General features: G+C 37.7%; 4 protein-coding genes across 5 annotated transcripts; 1 reads left to right on the plus strand and 3 right to left on the minus strand.

The window, feature by feature from the left end:
- Positions 1-91: 91 nt before the first annotated feature.
- Positions 92-9,371, minus strand: LOC103478532 (casein kinase II subunit alpha-like). The gene is made up of 15 exons (XM_008432436.2): positions 9,214-9,371; positions 8,399-8,486; positions 8,043-8,120; positions 7,740-7,868; positions 5,078-5,189; positions 4,889-4,990; positions 4,736-4,786; positions 4,596-4,655; positions 4,429-4,512; positions 4,229-4,339; positions 4,010-4,111; positions 2,091-2,191; positions 1,839-1,987; positions 1,171-1,260; positions 92-962 (listed from the first exon to the last, which is right to left on the minus strand). Exons 4-15 carry the CDS (start codon positions 7,838-7,840, stop codon positions 847-849), a joined length of 1,179 nt encoding a protein of 392 aa, XP_008430658.1. The 5' UTR covers positions 7,841-7,868; positions 8,043-8,120; positions 8,399-8,486; positions 9,214-9,371; the 3' UTR covers positions 92-846.
- Positions 9,372-10,902: 1,531 nt separating this feature from the next.
- On the plus strand, positions 10,903-14,511 carry LOC103478533 (uncharacterized). Of its 2 annotated transcripts, XM_008432438.2 has the most exons (11): positions 10,909-11,336; positions 11,436-11,500; positions 11,620-11,652; positions 11,748-11,795; positions 11,982-12,026; positions 12,124-12,174; positions 12,262-12,291; positions 13,443-13,799; positions 13,906-13,944; positions 14,050-14,089; positions 14,240-14,511. In XM_008432438.2, the coding sequence occupies exons 1-11, from the start codon at positions 11,329-11,331 to the stop codon at positions 14,256-14,258; spliced, it is 735 nt and encodes a 244-aa protein (XP_008430660.2). In that variant the 5' UTR covers positions 10,909-11,328; the 3' UTR covers positions 14,259-14,511. The 2 variants fall into 2 exon arrangements, with proteins under 2 accessions (XP_008430661.2, XP_008430660.2); XM_008432439.2 differs by lacking the exon at positions 12,262-12,291 and having other exon boundaries at positions 10,903-11,336.
- Positions 14,495-17,618, minus strand: tyrobp (transmembrane immune signaling adaptor TYROBP). Its single transcript, XM_008432440.3, has 5 exons — positions 15,558-17,618; positions 15,450-15,470; positions 15,218-15,361; positions 15,070-15,137; positions 14,495-14,886 (listed from the first exon to the last, which is right to left on the minus strand). The coding sequence occupies exons 1-5, from the start codon at positions 15,592-15,594 to the stop codon at positions 14,830-14,832; spliced, it is 327 nt and encodes a 108-aa protein (XP_008430662.2). The 5' UTR covers positions 15,595-17,618; the 3' UTR covers positions 14,495-14,829.
- Positions 17,619-18,104: 486 nt separating this feature from the next.
- Positions 18,105-20,960, minus strand: hcst (hematopoietic cell signal transducer). The gene is made up of 5 exons (XM_081597435.1): positions 20,689-20,960; positions 20,213-20,283; positions 20,026-20,046; positions 19,677-19,811; positions 18,105-18,905 (listed from the first exon to the last, which is right to left on the minus strand). Exons 1-5 carry the CDS (start codon positions 20,826-20,828, stop codon positions 18,856-18,858), a joined length of 417 nt encoding a protein of 138 aa, XP_081453561.1. The 5' UTR covers positions 20,829-20,960; the 3' UTR covers positions 18,105-18,855.
- Positions 20,961-21,883: the final 923 nt, after the last annotated feature.

Consider the following 21,883-nt stretch of genomic DNA (forward strand, 5'->3'; position numbering starts at 1 on the left):
AAAATCGCCTTCCTGCCCTACACCAAAGTTACTCGTAGTTGACGCAAACCATTTGTGGGATGGTACAGTCAATAACGTAGTGCCTGTAAAGCCCTGTTTAAATTGTTTATTTTTGAAGTTGTTTTTCCGTAGGTGATGACTCCTCCCAGCATAAAACAAAAAAAGTTACAAAATTGTCTATGTAATCAAAATCATGTGTAAGAGACTTCATAAAAAACAAACATGGACACTTACATACACATACAGAAGTGAAAGTAACATAAAGTTGGCAAACTATTGACCCTGTGAAACTCAGCATTGGGTGCATGCAACCTGACAGTAACTGTAGAATATCTACAAAAAAGTCCAATTAAAGAATGATAAGCATCTAACAACTTCAAAACACCAACAACTCCTGCACATTACATCGTGTGCAACCGGCGAGCACTGATAGGTGGGACACACCAGATCTCCCCGACTCCCCGATTTTGTGTGAAGTCACGTAAAGGTTTCACAGTGTAATACAGCAGGATCCCCATCAAACAGTTTCAAGCAAGACTGTATATTTGGAACATACAAAATAAATTTTATTATCCATTCTCTTTATGTCTACATCTTATTAGAATTTCTAGACAATGGCATTGTCAAGTAACACACCCAAATTAATGTCTAACAAACCCGACAGGTGCAACAATGCGGTTCTGTCAAGTCCAGGTGTCAAAATAGAACTGAACATGAAAAGTAATTTAAATCTTCTTTGTTATTGTCAACATAAAAAGAGGGGGGGGTTCCATGGCCCTGGCTCGCAGAGAGAGCTAGGCAGGGCATGGCCATGAGCACACGTTTAACACAGGTGAGGAAGTGGTTTCAGGGCTGGGCCCCGGTGGCTGCAGGGACTTGTGTGGCCAGAGTGTTTGGGGCAGAGATGACGGGCGATCCAGCAATGTTAGCCAGCGGCTGTGAGGAGGACATGGAGGTGATGCCTGAAAGGAAAAAAACAGGGTTATTACTCATTTGCGAAGGCTAGTCTCGTTCACACCATCTAAAAAAAAATAAAATAAAAATGAGTGATTCAAATTGTTCTGCAGCCTTTCAAGGAAATGCCTGTGCCAAGACTTTGACACCAAAACAATTTGGAAAAGAAATTTAAAAAAAAAAGTGTGGTGCAGCAACTGGTCCAAGGCGACTCACCAGCCATCATACTCGAGGAGCTGACTGGAGTGGAGCTGGCAGCCATGCCCCCAGGAGTGGCCCCCCTTCCCTGATCTTTGACGATGGGATCTGAGAATATAACACAGCAGATGGATTAGAAAACATCTTGCCAGCATTCCCACATGCTCATGTAAAAATCCCATCGTATTCCTGACCATTTCATCCATACTTATGTATAATAGATAGAAAAGAAGGACGCAAGGAAGAAAGTATAGGCAAGGTGGGAAGCATGACGTAAGGTCATACGGAAGGAAAGAAGAGCTCAAGAAAGAACAGAAGGAGAAGAAGGACACAAGGTCACATGGGGAAGAAAACGTAAAAGGAGATGCAAATAGAGAGGGGTGGAGGCACTCCAGTGAAGAAAGGAAGGCATGTGAAAAGGGAAAGATGTACAGAGGTAAAGGTGGTAAATGTCATGTCAGCTTAAAGAGGAAATTAAAAACAAGGAAGGGCAGATCAAAATTAAGAACAGAAGAAATACTATTAGAGACTAGAAATAAAGGAAGGAAGAACAAATAGTTAAAAAGACAAAAAGAAGGAAGCAAATGGGATTCAAGGCTGCACGTAAACTCAACAATGTTTAAAAAAAAAAAAAAAAAAAAAAAAAAAAAAAAAAAAAAAAGGAACAAGGGCAGAAGCAATCGTACAGAAGTAGGGATGATCCATGGCCTCTCTAGCTGTGAGGCGAGCTTGATGGTCGTAGCGCAGCAGTTTGTCCAAGAAGTCTAGAGCCTCTGTGCTGACTAGGTGTTGGTTTTCACTGTGCACAAACCTCTCCCATCTTTTGCGGGAATGTCTGCAGGTAAACCAGAAGAAAGGGAGACAAATTAGCTGGTCAAGTTGAGGCCAAACAATCCGTCACACCGTTAAAAAGCAAAACAGTTGACTCAATGACGCACCTTCCCAGAATGTCATTGAACCGTGGATCCAATTCAATGTTGTACTTGTCGATGTAGTCATACAAGTCCTCTGTGCCAAGTACTTTTGCAATCCGCACAAGCTGTAAGTTCAGACATTTATCAATTAAAATGTTGAGCTCAAGTATTCCAGATTCAACACAATCATTAAAAAAAAATGAAATATTAAGAGTGTGTTTGGAAAAAAATATATAATAAAACTTGAAAAAGCCTTCCATAAAACTAACTACATAAACATTTTTAAATTACTTTTACTACAAAACCTGAAAAAAAAACCAAACTGCTTGCTTATAAGTTGGAAATGGAGTCAAATGACAATTTTACTAGAGCAGGACCCAGAAATTGACTGGAACTGGTTTATTTTCAAACAAACTGGGTCAACATGAGCTTTGAAAACTGAAAAATCCTGTTGGCTCGGTAATTATCGTGCACCCATAAACAACAGTCTTTGTGTTGAGTCAAAGTGAGAGCGCAGTTGCAGCAACTAATGCTAATTAACAGCCAATTAGACCATTTCAAATGTTGGCTCTGCCATCATTGCCCGTTTTAAAATGGCACAACTGTTTTACAGCAACCATGTCCTCACTGTATGATATCACCTCTGCTCACCGCATGAATAATAATCATTCATTGCAGGAACTATTTTGAGCTATCTTAATTACACATTGTAAGCAGAAATCTGAATAAGAAGAACCTTGGTAGGATTTACAACAGATTGAAAATGTGCCACAAAACTGATTGGTGCATCTCTGCATTATTGCTGCTCATCTTGCAGGAAGAAAAAAAATAAAATAATAAAATAAGGTGGGGACAAATATGCAGATATAGTAAGATTACTGGATTTTTTTCTGTTTAACTTGTAGATTAATTTAACAATTATTACTGAAGAAGGCATTAACCTGTCACTTATGAGAAATCTTATCTTACATTTAACAAAAGGTCTCACAGGGCTGTGAGGCCAGGGTGTGGCTCTGCAAGACTAAAAGATGTTGTGCAATATGAGGGGGGAGAAAAAGGCAAAAAAATCAAACAAAAACCCACTAAACTTGTTTGGCTACCAGGATAAGAACTAAATTAAGTACTGGCCAGTATGAGATTCTTATGGTATAAGTAGGAGTAAAAATACCACTGCTTCATCCTATCACTGTATCTATACTAACATTTAAAACAGAAGAAAAAGAAGAGAAAAACACATGAAACAACTTTATCCAAAGTGAAATAAGCTGCTCTTCCTCCACCCGGTAATATAAGAATGTTATACATCACTTTTAGTTGTCATTTTGGCACATGCACATAAGACAAAGAATCAATTAAACACTTCCTCAATCTGGTACAGGGGCGTCCAAAGTCTGTCCTGGAGGGCTGGCATCCTGCATGTTTTTATTATCTCCCTAGTGGTTGTAACAACCTCCTAATCAAGTCAGTGCTCTGCTTAGGCCTTCTAATGAGCCATCATTTGATGCAGGTGTGTAAAACCAGGGAGCGAACTAAAACATGCAGGATGCCGGCCCTCCAGGACCGACTTTAGGCACCTCTGATCTAGTACAACAGCTGGTGTTAACCAATTAAACAGTGTTAAACAGTGTTAAACAGTAAGACGCTCTGGTCAAGTAACCAGCCCAAAGCCAAATCTGTGGGTCTTAAAATTCAGAAAAAAAAAAAAAAAAAAGTTTAGCAGCCTTCTTTCAGCTAGCACACCAGCAGTGCTCAGCAACAAATGAGGGACGAGCAGCGTGGCTCCATATAGGAGGAGGAAAACTTGAAGAAAGCACTTTTTCTGGAATCTCACTGAACAGACTGAAAACCACAGAGTTGTGATCTGATTTTTATTTTTTAACCGACTTTCGCACCGCTTTCTAGTCTGTGCTCAGACGATGAAATAACTCATTGCGAGACATTACCTGGTCATAATTGTCATGGCCGTGAAAGAACGGCTCCTTCCTGAAGATCATGCTGGCAAGCATGCAACCCAGGCTCCACATGTCCAGGCTGTAGTCATACATCTAGAAAAAAACAAAAAGTAAAAATCTTTAACTGGTGTCTTGGCTTTCTTAAAACACTCAGCAGAAAAATGGATCTCTCCTGTCGTGGCATAAGTTCTTGTTTGCCTTTAAACTCACCTGGTAATCTACCAGCAGTTCAGGACCTTTGAAGTACCTGGACGCCACTCTCACGTTGTACTCTTGGTTTGGGTGGTAAAACTCTGCCAGGCCCCAATCGATTAGACGGAGCTACGACAAGTTTAGTTCATTTTAATTAGTACAACAAATCAGCATCACAAATGGTGAGCAAGACGTGTATATAAAGCAACCCAAGTTACCTTTCTGTGTTCATGATCGATCATTACATTATGGGGTTTGACATCCCTATGCATAATACCCATAGAGTGGCAGTAATCCAGAGCCTTCAATAAAAAAATTTAAATGAAATTATATTTAGCTAAAGCCGAAATACTGCAACACTGCTAAATTTAAGGCTACTTCTTACCTTTAAGATTTCATACATGTAGAACCGTATGTCAAAGTCTGACAGAGTCTGATACAATTGCTGAAAAAAATAAAACAAAAATTAAGTGACTGTAAAAGTAAAAAAAGAAAAGAAAAAGAAGACAGAAAAAATGTTCTTACCTTGAAATCTGTGTTGTTCACATGTTCAAAGACCAGAGCTGGGGTTCGTGACTAAACGGGAAAAAAAACAAGGAGTCAATGTTTATTTAGAAAAAATAAAAAATGTATATCCTACCTAAACATTTCACATGACAACATGGAGCCCAAACGTACCACGGGATCCTTGACAATATCTAAGAGTGAGATGATATTTGGGCCACCCCTCAGATTCTCCAGGATCTTTATTTCTCTCTTGATTTTCTTTTTCTTGACAGGCTGGAAGACAGAAAGTCCAGTGAATTCCCTGAAATGTCAGATCACATAGCAATATAGCCATGGTTTGCCAGATAATCATCAGCGTACCTTCAGTATTTTAACCACCACCTTTTCGTTGTTTGTGATGTTTATGGCTTCAAATACTTCACTGTATTTGCCTCTTCCTAGTTTTCTGACGAGCTGATAGTCGTCTTGATTTCTGGGGAAAAAAGAAAAAAAGAAAAATGTTTGAACATATATTCAGAAAAGTTGATGAGCACAAAGCTTCAGCATTAATAAAGTCAGACTGATGTCTTGCTGTTAATTTTTATATTACCCATCAGAGTTGATGTGAAGCCGTCTTTTATGCGTGTTACAAAATCAATATTGTGATACAAACCCATTTTCATCTTCCTAAGTTATTGTAAATACTTCACAGAGCAGCTCCGCAACTAAACAGACAGCCTCTCTCCTACCTGCCGTAGCTCTCTTGAACAATCATGGTTGAGCTTTAAAACTGTGAGCTGCTACTTGAAGTTTAAACTTCTGCTAACAAGCTGAGTATGTCCAGAAAGGAGAATCTGAAATCCTAATCAAGCGACAAAGCGAGAGTGTTTTTCTGAGGTATTTACCCAATAAGACAGACAGACAGACAGACAGACAGACAGACAGACAGACAGACAGACAGACAGGAAGAGCAGAAGATAAATTCCTGAGAGCTCTGATAACGCCACAACCAACGCTCTGTCTGGGAGCAAGTTAAAAATCTCAGCAATGCTTCTGCATCTGCAACAGTGAGGAAGTAAACAACCTAACCTGTGTGTTTAAATATTAGCAACTTACAAGTAAACTCATTACTGACTTCACCAAGAAAAAGAGCCTGCTTGGCACAGCTGCGGGTATTAATTAACGCAGGAAAATGTTCACCAGAAAACTGTTCTGTGGGCTAAGTCGCATAATGCCCGACACGCTGTCCTCCGTTTAGTAGTAAAGGAATTAGCAGCTAATAGAACCAGAAAACGTTAATAAACAAGAGGACCCATAATAGTTAGAACAGCAACCAAATCTACCTATTGTAGTTGTCCACTAATGAAGTTATGATGTAAAATTACTATTAAAAAAAGCTACATTGGCCTCAGCCAGATCCATGTGCACACTTTAAAAAATAATAAATTTTAGACTAATACCCTTGTCCTTCTGTGTCAGCAGCAAAATTAAAGCATGCATATATGCGCGCATTGAAAATAATAAATAAAAAATCCAAGGTTAATACTTTTAAAAAGTAATATAAACACTTTGACTTTACGGTGTCGTATTATTGCCCTACAGCGTAGGAGCACTTTTAAGTTACATACGGTTTTTCTATATGCGAGATAAATTCCCTCCTACTTTTTTGGCTATGTCCTAATTAAGACAATAACATTTTTGTTATGTTGTAATTGTTTATATTTTTTTCTCATTATTAGAACTTCTAATGATAACTTTGCCTTAAAAAAAAAAAGAATAAAACTTGTTACTGAGAAATGGAACAGAATGTGAAGTTTTAGTATCGTCACACCCTACTCTTAATATTGTCGAGAAGAATCAATATTGCCTGCTGTAAACGCCTTGTTGTCCTGCTTCTTGCAGCACCGCTGGTGCAGCTCGGAGATCAGTCAGTAAGACTGATACTCTGATACTCACGCAGCTCGCTTTTTAAAACCGTTTTTCGGACCTCTGTTTGCAGACTTACTGAACTAAATTATGCAATTTCTGCATTTAAGTTGTCCCCCTGCAGTGCAATGCCGTACATTAAATGCAGATTAAAAAAGACAGAGTCAAACACTTTCTGAATGAGAAATTCATATTGACTTTTATGTGGCTTCAATTTGGCTGATCGTAAACCAAACTGGTCGTTTTACAGGACAAATTTTAAATTGGCTCCAATACCAGACCTGATACTTGTCTGGTGAAAAAAACCCCTATCCAACTAACCCTACATATTTTTATGTCTGGTCTATGAAGATTGACCCAAAATATTTGAATACATATAACTGAAAAAAACAAAACAAAAAAAAACTAATTTAATTTATGTGAATCCTGAATTTGTCGTTAAATTCTAAATTTACTTCATGTACAGACTCATTCAGACCTTTCACGATTCAATTAGAGGTACACAAGTTGCAAATTAAATTAATCTTAAATTGTTTTCCCTACTCACAACTTGATATGGGAGAAATAAAGGAAAATTCATGCAGTAAAATTCTCTTGTGTGAGATACAAGTGTTGTCTTCCGTTACAAACAGCTAATAAATAATTATTGCAAATAAACAAATGAATTTAATACTGTATTTTAGATGGTCTAATGATTTCTTATTTTTTCCCCCCCAAGAAGAAAAACATAGGGGCACCCCAAGCAGTAATGACTAAACTTTTAAAATTTGAAAACAACATTTCCAATCCTTGAGGATGAGGAAAAATTAACATGAAATGGGGGGGAAAAAAAAGGAAATACATTGCAGGTTCTAGCCGATATGGGAAAAAAAAAGTCTTATAGACCCATTGACATTCTCATCCGTCTACCGAGAAAAACTTAATTTGCAATATGCATTCCTACTGATTTATCGCCCAGCTCTAATACCTTGTCTATATTCCATGACTGCATAGGCAGACATTATTTGACAGATATTTTCATACCTTTTTTTTTTTTTTGGTGATCAGTTATTTTAATAGTTATTTTGCAATACTGATAAAGCACAAAAAAAGCCTGAACGGTTTTCACTTTCCTTACCCCCACTCAACAACATGGGACTCATAGTCCCAGTACTCCCGAGGTCTCTGTGTGTTTACATCGGGGTAAACTCGAGAGCGGCTTGGAACAGGGCCAGACATATTCTGTACGGGATCTTTTCTAAATGTCCTATAAAAAGACAGACACAAGCAAAATACAACAAATTAAACAAATCAAGAACAACAAGGGCATGGATTAATAATACTGGCATAACATATTCAATTTACTGGCAACTAATTATAATATTTTAATCAGTAAACACTCATGTAAAATATAAATATATAAACATATAGAGAACAATACCTGGGAGGTTTCCTCCAGGATTAATTGTTGACAGACAAAGTGAATAAGACTTGCTGAGATGCCTTTGTTGTAAGAAAGCTAAACAGACAAGGAAAAATAAAGATATGCTGTTAGAGTTGCTTGCTATACTGTGCAATCATTAAGCTTTTTAACTTGAACTATGGTCTATATCTTGAGATAAGGTTTGAATTGATAAAGAACGACTTTTTCCCCCTCTTTATACCACGGACGTCTACAATAACCTTCAAAAAAACAAACTGTTTAAAACAAAATGAGCACAAGAAATAATAATTCTCATGAGCTAAGCAATTGGTGCATGGTGTGTTTGCATATGATGGCGTATGAAATGGAGAAACCTGGATGTTAAATGGGGGCATCCAACCAGTCTAATCGGGAGGCACAGGACTCAGTATAGTCATCACTGGGGGCTACAACGACTACCTCCTGTTGGAAAACGGGGGTAGAAAGTAGGTTGATTAAAATCAATAAAGTCAATTAGGCAAACATGAGCAAATTATGTGAACAAGCGCACGCCAACGAATGAAGCTGAAGCTAATGGGGTTTGTATCCACACAATAATGTCACAAAAAATTAAATACGTCAATTAATCAGTTTAGAAACTTGCGGCAAAGCAAATAATTGGCTTGATAATTTGATTTAAAAGATGAAAGCAGACAAACCCCAATGCGGCCTACGGCCTGGTTGAGTGCTAACAGCTTGAAGCTAGCAGTAGAACCGGGAAGCTGACAGGGATGCTAACTAGTTAGCGTTAGCTCGTCAACAGCAGAGTGAAAAGCCGGTAGGAAAGTCACAGCCAGTTCTCGACCACATTACAGTGTAATATCGTGATGGAATCAACATTCAGCTTTCAAGTAGCCAACTAAACGCCTGCTAGGTCAATATTTATGCCGGGCTTTACAGCGAGCTTCGAAAATGGGCACATTTTCCTAACCTAAAAAGTGCTAAGCTAGCAGGCTAAGGGAGTGAATAGACTGCTTTCTAGCGAGGCAACTGGCTGACAACGCCTTGACAAAACAGCCCATGAACACCGTAATCGAGATACACAACGACCACCGCGGATAAGATACCCTTTCCCGGCTTTTCAACCCGTTTAATAAGATCAACGCGGGTTATAAAACAACAAGGATTTGTGATTAAATAACATGATTACCTCTCAGCGTTGTTGGGACGTCAATATGGCGATGCTCGAGATCAAGAGCTTAATGCGAAAGGTATTTCCAGCAGAGGGCGCTCATTCTTTTCTGTTTTCCACGGAGAGATTTTTCGCTTCTTCTGCCACCAACAGGTCTGTCTGGTTGAAAGGCAAACTTTGATCTACACGTGTCTGGGAGTGGACTTAATCTGAAATGTGACGTTTTATCAAGAGAGACATAAGCACTATTTCCTAATCACACCCCATGGTTCAATCCACAGTCAACACGATGTCCTCTACAACTAAAGTTAGAGAACTTTATTAAATGATTATTACATTTAATATTACAATGTGGGTAAAGTGTCTCGCCCGGAACGTTAGCTGGAGGTAGGCACCAGCAACCCTCCCGACCCCACTAAGAGACAAGGGTGTAAGAAAATGGATGGATGGATGGATGGATGGATGGATGGATGGATGGATGGATGGATGAATGGAAGGATGGATGTGGGTAAAGTGGGAGCACACAGAACGCCTTGATTATGTGTCCATATCCCGTGAAGAAGTGTTCCACATTGTGCCATGGATGGTAAAATCAATAGTATTAATTATATTTTATTAGGATTTTATTGAATAGGTACAAAATTGAAACCTTTTTATCTTTCAAATAGAAATCTGAAAAACATATTTATTTTAAAAAGTGAGTCCATGTAAACAAAAACAGCCAATTATGGCTATACAATGTCAGACTAATTTAGGTCTTGACTGATTGGGTCATTCTAACAGAACAATAGCTTTGCTTTGTTCGTTCTGAACCATACTATTGTAGTTCGTGCTTCATAAATAGGGCTGTTGTTTTGTTGAAAGGTGAGCATCCGTGCCCCTCTCTATTTTTTTTTGGAGCCTGCAAGTCGTTTTGCTTTCAGGAATGCACTACTTTTTAAATCTTGAGTAGCTGCGCTTCCCTGTGTAAAGAACAGGCAGTGTAGCATCCCCACAACATGATGGTGCCGCCACCATGTATCACTATGGAATTGTGTGTTCAGAACATTAACACCTGTTGTCAACAAATGAACCTAACATACATGTTTTGGATTGTGGCAGCTGAAATTCCCAACAAGAATCCTTTGCAAGGGAGCTTGCAGGCTTCACACTTAAATCTCTGTACAAGATTTAAATCAAGGTTCTTCTTATTAAATATGTACTACTACTATATTATGAGGGTACAGGTAAAATGGAGAAAACAAGTCAGTTTGTTTTTCTTTTACAGGGCTCGGATTTTAAATGGCCGTTCAATGAGTAAAATTAAACAAAAAGCAATAACTTGAATTTTTGTTTTTCATTACAAGTTTTAAGGAAAAAAAATGTATTTACCAAAATATGCACAAATCCTCGAGCCAGTATTTTGTATGAAGAAATAATCTAGATATTATAGTTACACATTGCAGTCTCAGCAATTTTTCATTACTAAAAATGTTTTTTTTTTTTATTGAAAAATAGTTTGTACTTTTTAAGCTATGTTTATTTTTTTTAAATATATGAGATGTATGCTGTCTTCTTCTTTGCTTTCTTCAGTTTTAGGGAAGAAAGCTATAGATTTCAAATGATAATATTTAGTTATCATTAGCCTGTCCCACAGACACAGAATGACATTTTTGAAACTGTTGCTCTCCTAAAGGCCTTTTGTTAAATAAAAACAAGGCCACATTTTACCAGTCAACATAAATGGGGAAAAAAAATCAACAACTCTGGGCTGATACTTTATTTCAAAGCTGACTTCAGTCAAAGAAAAGGTCAAAGGACTTTCTCTGAAGTAACCAGTCACCTGTAATTAGCATATGCTAGAGGGTAAGACCCATCTCTTCTCTGAATCTGTGTGTTACGAACTGTTGTATCCATGTCGAAAGGGAATGAATAGGCCCTTGTGGACTTATCAGAATCTAATTGTTGCTCTCTGGCACAGAAATGACGCAGTGTTCAACACACACAGATGGAGTCTTTGACTATAAGACTTAATCTGATCCATCTGGTCAGAATGTGTAATTAACTTTAGTACAGCCTTGATGTGGGAGTGCATAAAAAGCCCTACATGCAGTCTTAACCGACAGAAGACAGAGTTGGGGAAACTGCAAAAAGATGAAGCGGTAAGATGTTTGTAGATTGTTTTTTTTCTTTAGTTGAGATACATTTACATTTTTAGGATGCATAGAAACAAAATGAAAGCACATTTTGCTCTCTTTAAGCTTCCTGTTTTGTTTGCTGCTGATGGTGCCATTATCAGTCATGGGAGTACAAGGCCAAATAAAAGGTAAACAACATGAACCTAATATTTGTTTTTTCAAAACCAATTTGTAGCGAAAAGTGTTTGAAACCACTAAACCAGGCACAGCTAATTACAATTTTCCCCCCTTTCTTTTTCTCTCCAAGCTCAAAGACGACATGTGTTGATCTTTCTAAATGGTGATGATTGTTATCACTATTTCTTTCACTCTAACTCCTGATATTTGTGGAATAATGCATGTTTTAAACGATCGTGCATCTTTTTATCCTTACAGAGGCATTTGGAGCAACTACTGAACGAGCCACACCAGCCAAAGTCACAGGTTGGTGCATCACAAACAAAATAATTCCAGGTCTTCATTGCTCATCTCATTAGATCCGTAAACTTACTTTTGGTTCCCTATCGGAACACTAAAAGAGAAACAAACAAATGGGAAGAGAAACCTACTACACCTGGTCATTTTGAAGTTTTCTTTTTGTTAGTCTTTACCTTTCTCTCATGTTTACAGCAAAGAGGAGCCCTGATAAACCACTAAGAGACCAAGATTCCAATGGTACGCTTTATTTGTTGAATAGTAGTGGAGTGCAAACGTATTTATCAACAATTTAATATTGATCTTATTTTTAATAGAAACCTAATTTAATTTGCAGATTTGTCTGAGATGCAATCAGTGGAGAGTTTTGTCACCCCTGGATATCCAGGTACATTAAACGTGTTTGTCATACAGACTTTATATATAGAAATGATACTTACTTTCACAAAAATAAAGTGAATTTCCTCTATTTCAGGACCTGATCAAAGTGGAAGTGAAAGCAAAGGTTGAGTTTGAATCTGTGTTTTAAATTTCTTTAAATCACTAAGACTCCACAGTTATGTGGCCCTGCAAAAGTACTCACATCCTTACAGCATTCGTCACAATTTTGTAATATTACAAATACAAATGTGGTATGTTTTTAATTCTGATTTTAGGATTATTTAATCATAAATTAGATTGGAATAGAGAAGATGATTTACATTTGGTTTTACAAACACAAATCTGAAAAGTGGGTTGTGTATTAGTATTCACGCCACCAGGGTCAATACTTTGTGAAACCAATTTTTGCTGCAATTATACCTGAGAGTCATGTGAGTTATGTTTCTACCACCTTTGCCATTACAAAGACGAACATTTTTGTCCATTCTGCTTTTCAAAAAAAACAACCTAAAATCAGTCAGATTAGATGGAGGGCATTATTGGCTTCTATGCTAAATCTGACCTTTGACTTAGCCAATCCAGCTGGAGCTCGGTTGTAGTTCTGGCTGTATTTCTAGGCTTTACCTCCTGCTGTAAGTAACATGTTTTGCAGCCTCTAATAGGCTTTCTTTCAGGATTGCCTTGTTTTCAACTTCATTCATCTTATGATCAAATCTGACCAGCCACCACCATGTTTTATGGAGGGGATGAAGTACTCACTTGTGCACTGTATCTCTGCAGCCACTGCAGTGTTACCCTGGGCCTCTTGGCTGCTTCTGTTTAATGCTGAGGACGTATTTTGGTAGATTTGCTGTTGTGACATACTCTTTTCAACCCTGAAAGACGGATTTAGCAGTGCTCTGTGAGATATTTAAAGCTTGTGGTATTATTTTATAACTTAATCATGCTCTCAATGAGCAAATCTCAATGAGCTGACAGGAATACCTGTTCCTGTCTGCTGTGGGAAAGAAGTGTAAAATGTTCTTTACACAAGATTTTACACTATGGGTGTAAGTGAGGGGGCTGAATAAAACTCATTTTTTTCATTTTGCATTTTTTGTAGTGAATCCTACTCCTTTCACAGTTATTTGTGTTGGAATATCTAATAAAACTCCAATAAAAAACAATGACTTTTGTAGTTGTGACATGATAAAACATTGAAAGGGTATGACTAACTTTGCAAGGGACTTTCTATGTTGATTCAGATGCCATATGAAGAACTATATTTTCTTATAGAAACATCTAAAGACCATGACAGTTACGAAATTGTGGATGCCAAAGCTGGAGCAGACGCGCCATCAAGGAGGAAAACACGAACAGGCACAGGCAAGACGCAGCAGCTGGATGAGACCAGCAGGCATGTTCAGGGTAGGAGCCAGGAGCAGATCATTGGTCAAGGCAAGCAACAGGGAAGCGGAGGACAGACTGATCCGGACAGTGAAGAGGGAACGGCGGTGAGGTCTGGCAGAGCCACGCAAAGCACAAGTGTCCAAATCCAGGGGGACAGGGTGGATGCAGAAAAAAGCACGGAGACGTCTTGGGAAAGCGCAGAGGTCAGCGATGGGAAACTGGCTGTGGTGCACAATAGTAAAGGTAAGACCAGCTGTCGTGTCATGTGTGAGGCACTCTAAAGGTTTTCAGAAGAAAAAATAAAATGGTGAACACTTCAAAGATGTTTAAAAATTGAATTTCCCCACAGAAACCAGAGAATACATCAGCTCTGAAACCTATCCCTTTGGTAAGAATGCATTTTCCTTCCTCAATGAGGAATGCAGCAGCTGATTGTTAAAGCATAATCCATTCAGAAAGGCGTCTTATTACTTATTTTTACTTTATCTCACAGATCCCAGCAGATTGTCTGCTCCAGTCAAGTCTAGATCAAGGTTTGTTTCTTTTGCATTTTAAAACGACGCTCATCATTTTTCTCAAGTTTCTTTTTGTAATGGACATCTTTTAGTATCATGTGTGTACATGCAGTTCATCTGTTGTAAGTGAATACACCTATTTTCCCTATTTTTTTTGTTGTTGTCTAGAGCTACTTCCTCTGACTGAGTCAGGAGCCACCAGGTATTGACTCATTCACAGCAGACAAGATGCTGCAAAATACAGCTGCCGCTGGGAATTTTTTTAAACCTCCAAATAGAAGCATTGTGTCCATGTTTTTTGATATTCTGATCATGTGAAGACATAGAAGAAAAATAAAAATATTTTGTTTGAGTCTTATGTTGGCTGTAAAGCAATAATAGGCAGCTTGCAATGAATGTGGATGTAAGAAAAATATAATCAAATAAACAAAATGAAAGCAGTTTTATTGGGTCGGACCAGAATTTGTCTGAAGGTAAACATTGATTGGAAAGCTGGGTTTTATTGATCATTAAATACAAAATAATTTACAAACACGACATGCACTGAATGCCATGCTCCACTCTACATTCTCACTGAGCACGACATACATTAACTACAGAAATAACATTCAGATGCTTCACACTATTTAGATTTATGCTAAATTATGAGTTGCAATGCAAGATTTATAAAAATGATTATTTGGCATAGTTCTTTTATATACATTTTACAGTAAGTCACAGACATGAAGTTGCGAATTTGAACACTTTTCCACAACATGTCATTTCCTAAAGTGTCGAAGTTCATTGTAGATATCTGACTGCACTCCATGTAATTCCTTAAAAGTAAAAGAATCTTAAGTTAAACATCCACAATTCACAATAAAACACATATTAAAATATTTAAATAAATATCTAAAATAAGAAAAAAAATAAAAAGTCAAATAATAGAAATATATAGTCATTTACATAGTAAGAATTATTATATAAGTATTTTATCATTACAAAGCTTACTATTTTACCTGGTATGGAGATTCTGTGTCTTCTGGGGTCATCTTCTTCGAGGCAGATAAGGGCAGATTTCTTCTATCTGTTAAGGGAAAAATATTTAGCATGGGTAAGAAAAATTCACCACAAATATCAATAAATAACAGAAATGCTCAAGGTCACCGTCGTGAGACTCCGGCTCTCTCCTTCTCCTGTGATGACTTGCGAAGCAGAACACAGAGATGATGAGGAAGACGGTCAAGATAATGTCAGAGGCAATGATGCCAATCACAGAGCCCATGTTTATCAGGTAGCAGGTGCCACATTCTGTGAGGAGACATTTAAAAGAAAAATCTTTAAAAAAAAAACAAAATGTCATGTCATATATCTAAAGTGAATGGTTGAAGAGATCTACCTTGCTGTCCTTCCTCTGACCCTGTAACACATTACGGCAGTGAAGCATCAGAGTCTGCATATGTCTAGACCGTTGTTGTTGTTGTTGGGGAGCGTGAATGTGACTCACCGAACATGGAGCCCACGATACAGAGAGCGTCGGGCATCTTCTCAGTCGAGGGGGAAATGAGAAGCCGAAGACCAGCTGTTGTTTTGATCTTTGCCGAAAGGCTGCTTGGTGGTGTCCATAAACAAGATGCTGGAGGTGAGAGTCAGAAGGATTTCAGGCTCCACCACCAATATTAGCACAAGGGTGGAGATTTGTCAGCAGTGTGCTATAGAGTCTGTTCAAAGAAGGAGGAGCACAAAGTGGGAGTCCACTCACACAAGAGGAAGTTGGTCTTTCTGTTTCGCCTTTTCTCTGTTTCGTGCCATATCTATGGCACCTGTGGTCGCTGTAATAGAGAGCGTCAATTTCATTCCCTGCTTTCAAGCCATGATGCGCCTCATGTTGTAATTTTAATGGGAATGATGCAAACAACGCAGCGGTAGCCAGCAGCAGCATCAGGTCACCCTCACGCCCAGAGTTTCTGCTGAAATACAAGCGATCGTATCTTCAAACAGGGAGTTTCCTGAGACTGTGTGGTTTAGCGCAAGCGGCTGGAGTCTAGTCTGAAGGCCCTCGACCGCAGCTTTATCTGTAGCAACGCTGTCCTGTCAGCAAAATGAAAGTGAACGTTGTGTTCGCTGGAGGTTTTTTTTTTTTGTGTGTGAAAAACATCTGTTTGTGGCTCATAATTAAATGCTGTATTTGTCAAAAATATCAAACACTGAACCTTCTCAAATGATTCACACGCCTGCACCTGTTCATAACTACTGCCACACCAAACTGCAGTACAATTCATTTGTAAATCTAATGTGCCAGCCCGACACAAAGTAGTACACAGTCGTGAAGTACAAAGAAATGCACATGGTTTTCAAAGTTTTTATTTATATTTTATTCTATTTATATTTAATTTGATTTTTTTTGTTGTTGCAAATAATAAATTGGTCTCGTCTTTCTGCCTGGTCTTGTTGGAGAAAAGTATTTCTGCCACACCACATGTTTCACCACAGAGTGGTGAAGTTCACAGCGAGGGGTTTTCCTGAGAGAATCTCCAACCTGAACTGTTGGCCTCTTGACTGTTTATCGAATTAATGCTGTCCCGGGTCAGCTTATCATTCGGATGAAGGTATTTCTTGATAGGTAGTGCAGATGTCTCCACTCTATAGACGAGGGACTGACCAACACATGATGCATCATGAGTAGCTAAAAATATGTCCTATTTTGACCTAAGTGTGCTTTAAGCTTTTCCACAACTTTATCTCTGTTAATGTGGATGATGGGAAGGGCGATAAACTCTTTGGTTTATATTTTAGCTTCTGTATTGATCTCTGTAAGGTAACCACGCTCGAAATTGCTGTTACGTACTTCTGGAGTAAATGTATCACCACTTCCAAGAACACAAATGTAAAGTCTTGGAAGTTCACTTGTTCAAGACAAGGTTCATTTCACAATCTTTTAATTAAAGCTCAACGCCTTTTTTACTGTCCCTGTAGAGACAGAGAGAGAGAGAGCGAGAGAGAGTGAAGCGGTCTGCATAAACTAAACCCATCAACATATAGTTGGACTTGGTGAATTCAACATATTGTGTTGATTTTCTCCAAAGTTAGACGAAGAATCTGAGTGATAAGGTCTCAGTTTCCAGCATATATTTTATATTTTTATTTTATTGAACTAAAGAATGAAGCAACTGGGCAGACAATGAAGAAACTGATCAGCCAGATAATACAGAGATATAAAGTTGATCTTGGTCAGCATGTTTCCTGGGATGACGCAAGCAGCAGTTCCTCTGCAGGACTAGATCAACAAAGCAGCAAGACTTTTGCTCATATCTGATCCGGTCTCCGAAACAGCTCACAGTTCTCAAAGGTCATTCTTAACCACAATGATGGACCTGATAGAAAGCGAATAGAAAGCAAAAAGCATTACAATGGACCTGTGCAAACACGACTGAATTAATTGCATTTTTTTTTGAAGGGAAAGTATTTGAAAACAAACACCAAAAAATAACCCCCGATTAAACGGATGTGTTGTGAAGTCCAAAAATAAAACAAACACATATGGCTTAATTTCAATTCTTTGAAGTTTCCTCAAATGAACTTGATTTTTTTGTCTTCCGAGAAAGGAATATTTCATAACTGGTCATAAAAGACTCATTCTCATTGACTTATTCAAATAAAATAAACATTTAACACACACAGGCTTGAGAAATTTATTTAGATGAAAGTTAAAACGGTACATTAGATGATGTATACATTAATAAAGTAATAGTTTGATAGTGCATAATAAAGAGAAGGTTCAAAGACAATCTTGTTTAAAAATCCCATAAATCATTTCCAGCCTTTGTTTGAATCTAATCTCTACCAAAAGCAATCGGCAGAGGGCGCTGTTAAGTAGTTCTAGCCAATGTGTGTGGATAACATTCAACCACATTTTTTCAGTTCACATTTAGTACTTTATTTCCAACGCTTTTATTGCAAAAAACAAAACAAACAAACATACATACCAATATATATATTTATATATATATATATATATATATATATATATATATATATATATATATATATATACTTTTTTGTTTGTTTGAAATGAGTACTATTTATTTAATCTTTAATCAGCACTGGACGTAAATGATCATGATTGAAAGGTAATTAAAGCAGAGATCTGGCAAATTAGACATTTTTTTGAATTTCAATCATTGCTACAAGTAGATTTACTCGGTCAAGAATACAAAAAACACAGTCATTAAAAACATTAAAACATACAATTGTGACACCAAGTATTTTTGCAAATTACTGGTGTCACATTTACACTGCCCCTTTTTTAAGCTTGATCATAGAATATTTACTGGCTGGTTTCACGTGGTACTGAAATGATGTGACACTGACAGCAACTTTCCTTATCTACTCTTCAAAACTGGACAGACAATAGAAAATGCTATTCAAATAAGCCAGAGTAATTAGTTAAGAAATGGATTCAGGAAAATAGCTGCTCACCAGAATTTACTCATATCTATTGTCAGAGCAATTCTAAACATTTTTTAGTAACTAGACTGTAACAAATGAGGCTTGATGAGCTTTACTTGCCAACTCACACGTGGAGGAAGAGGAAGTGAGGGAGGGTGATTAAAAAGTATTTTTTAAGCACAGTGTAAAAAAACAGCAGCAGGATTATGCCGATAGCAAATTATGATCTTGTTTCAAAGCTTTTTCCACAGATATTTACCAGGAATATGAATAATTATGGAGGATACTGTAAAAATACCTGTCTGAAAAAAATTGTAGAGAACCACCTCTTTAGGATAATAGTTGATAAGACATTTTTATTTTATGTTCTTCACGTTGGCCCGAACATTCATATAAACCTTGTCAGCTGTGAAGAGAGGAGAGAAGAGAGAAACAACACACAAAATTAAAAGAGGGCATGGAAACCATAACTAAAGGAGCCAGACATATGCAGTTGAAACCAGAGATTTACATATACCAAATAAAAAGACACATTCACAATTTTTTGGACTGTGGGAGGAAGCCGGAGTACCTGGAGAGAACCCATGCATGCACAGGGAAAACATGCAAAGTCCATGCAGAAAGACCGGAGCCAGGAATTGAACCCAGAACCTTCTTACTGCAAGGCAACAGCTCTACCAACTGCACCACTGTGCAGCCTACAAGTGCACTTATGTGCACATTATGTGAAAGTATTGAAGCAACATCAAAAGATATCGGCCGGGGAAATACAAATAAACTATGACCCTAAGCATACATCCAAAGTGGTTACAAAGTGACTTAAGGTCAACAAACTCCATGTTTTGTTTGTGGCCCTCATCTTAACCCTGTATAAATTTGTGGCTAGATCTTAGGAGTGTGCAAATATCCAAATCTGATTGTAGCTATTGTTATTTCTTTTGCTATTGTGGCATTTAGCAAATAGAAATAATTTTGTTAATTGTAACTGTCTTAAAACAAGCGTAGTTTGGCCTGATTTAACTTCAGAGAGTAAAAACTGCGTGTATGTCTTTTTCTTCAGTGTACCTGAACCTCTGGGTTCAAATGTATTTTAATCATATTCTAAAGACACCGTTTCCTGTATTAGATCTGGAAAAACACCCAAATATCTATGCATAGGTTCCTCTCAAAGCCTTACCGTTATCTATTTTCTGACGACGGAAACTGGCACATTGGTATGTGACGACCACAATGATAAGAGTCAGCAACAAATCTGCAGCGATGATGCCTGCTATTGTCCCTGGCTCAATTCTGTAGCAAGACACGTTGCTGTCTGGCGAGCGGAGACAAACAGAAAAGGTGACAAAAGAAGGAGTAGGTTGCTAGACAGCCGACACAATAAGAAACACACCAGTGGAAAATATGATTGATCAAGTTTGCAGGTTTTTGGTTCTGCAGCTGTTTGTTTTTATTTTCTTGCAGGTTGTGAGAGTACAAAAATGAATCAGATTTCAGGGCTGTGTTCATCTTCTATGTGATGTACATACCTGCTAGGGCCACAGTCAGACCTAACACACAAAAAACAGAAATGAAATATATCACTGGTGATATTTTAGTGCTTCTGTGAAATTTCCATCTAACTGGGTGTTGGTGGTTACATTTCCTGTCTCAGACCACCTAAATGTGAAGAGCTGCAAAGTGCAAAGCAAAAAAAAGAAAAAAAAAGACACTTACTGCTCAGAAGAAACAGCAGAGCGGTGAAGTTGTCAGCCATTGCTTTTTGAGTCAGTTCAAGTCTGTTAAATCTGAAAAGCAAAACACAGAGAAAAATGAATTGAGTACAAATTCATAAATCTTACCGTTCAGTTTGGTCGTATTTTTGACGGTAGCATTATAGATGAATGCTGTACATGGTGTGTTTAACAGTAAGGTGATCTCAAACTCGAACAAAGACAAGAAAAAAGGAGATCAAGAAGTAAGTGAAATAAAAAAAATCTAACTTTTACAACATATTTCTAAATTAACACCACCATTTATCCTTAAAGCAGATTACATTCTTGGAACTAAAAATCAGCTGTTGCATCAACAGCTGTTGAAAATAGATGAGTACTTTGGATCTAAAGCAGCATCTACACAACTTTGGCTGGTTTTAGGATAAGAAAGAAAAGTTGTGGAAGAGAAAGTCAGAGTAAGAGACCAGCTCCACATACCTTCTCTTGTTGTCCTCATGTGCCTTGTGCGATCCAAAAGACGATGTGAGAATAGCTTTTGCTGCAGCGAGGTGACGTCTGACTTCCTCTCGTGGGCTGAAACGCTGCCTGTTTGTTTTCGTGTAAACAGCACAAGTCATCAGCGCGCCGGTTGCTGCTTCTATTTGGCATTTTATTTATGGGCATTACACTTTAGCTAAATTTAAAAAACGCACACACAAATCCCTTCCTAAGTATCTGACAGTGGCTGCCGTTACACATTTCCTGTAAAGAACATCACCAGCTAATAACAGATCTGCTATGGGAAGGTGACAAAGTGTGTAGGCGTCTTAAAGGTCATCACTTTGTTCCAATCTAATGATTAACTGCTAAAAATGCGACATCATTAGTACTAAGCTGACGACAAATTATGGCCATCATACACCTGTCTATGCTTCGAGATTTATTCCATCGTTTTATTTTACGTGATTCTATTTGTTGTGTTTGGATTCTTCGGTGCAAGAAATACATAAAACACATTAGTTATAATAAGCATCTGCCTAATGTTGTGCCATGTAAACTAAGTTTCATTAGTTAAATGCAAAAATTCCTTTTTAATGTTTTAGTGGATTAGTGTGTTGAAATACACATGTGGTTTTGCTTAAGGTCTCCGTGGAAAATTAGTACATTAAAGCATTTATAAATTATGCAACATTCCTGATTAAAGCTTAAAGGATTTTCAGATTCTTGTCCGGGAGTCCCTGATGTTGTAATACTCCATAATCTGTACTATCTTGAGCATTTGGATATAGTTTAAAAGTATCCTGACATTAAAGCCTTGGGAAACCCCGCATGTGGTTGTTTTTAGCTCAGATTTCTATCTGTTGTAGGACAAAAACTAAGCTAGAACAGTAACAGACAATCTCGTCCACTTTTTTATCCGATCAGTATCTTTTGATCATCAGTGTGAAATGCGGAACTGAGATCTAATGGTATACAGTCACATTCAATTAGAATGTGCACTCTGGTGAGACTCATTTGCCAGATTCTAACTTTCGAAAATCACTCATATACAGACAGATGTTAAACGCATTTTTCACTAGGCCCATATTTCTCTGCTAAAATATGTTTTGTCAGTCTGATGTAATATTTTGATTGTAAATGTTGTGCTTTCATAAACTGCAAGTAGAAAAATCATCAAAATTACCATCGAAAT

The sequence above is a fragment of the Poecilia reticulata genome, chromosome 16, assembly GCF_904066995.2.
Source record: "Poecilia reticulata chromosome 16, P_reticulata-male-v2, whole genome shotgun sequence".
NCBI classification, from domain to species: Eukaryota; Metazoa; Chordata; class Actinopteri; order Cyprinodontiformes; family Poeciliidae; genus Poecilia; species Poecilia reticulata.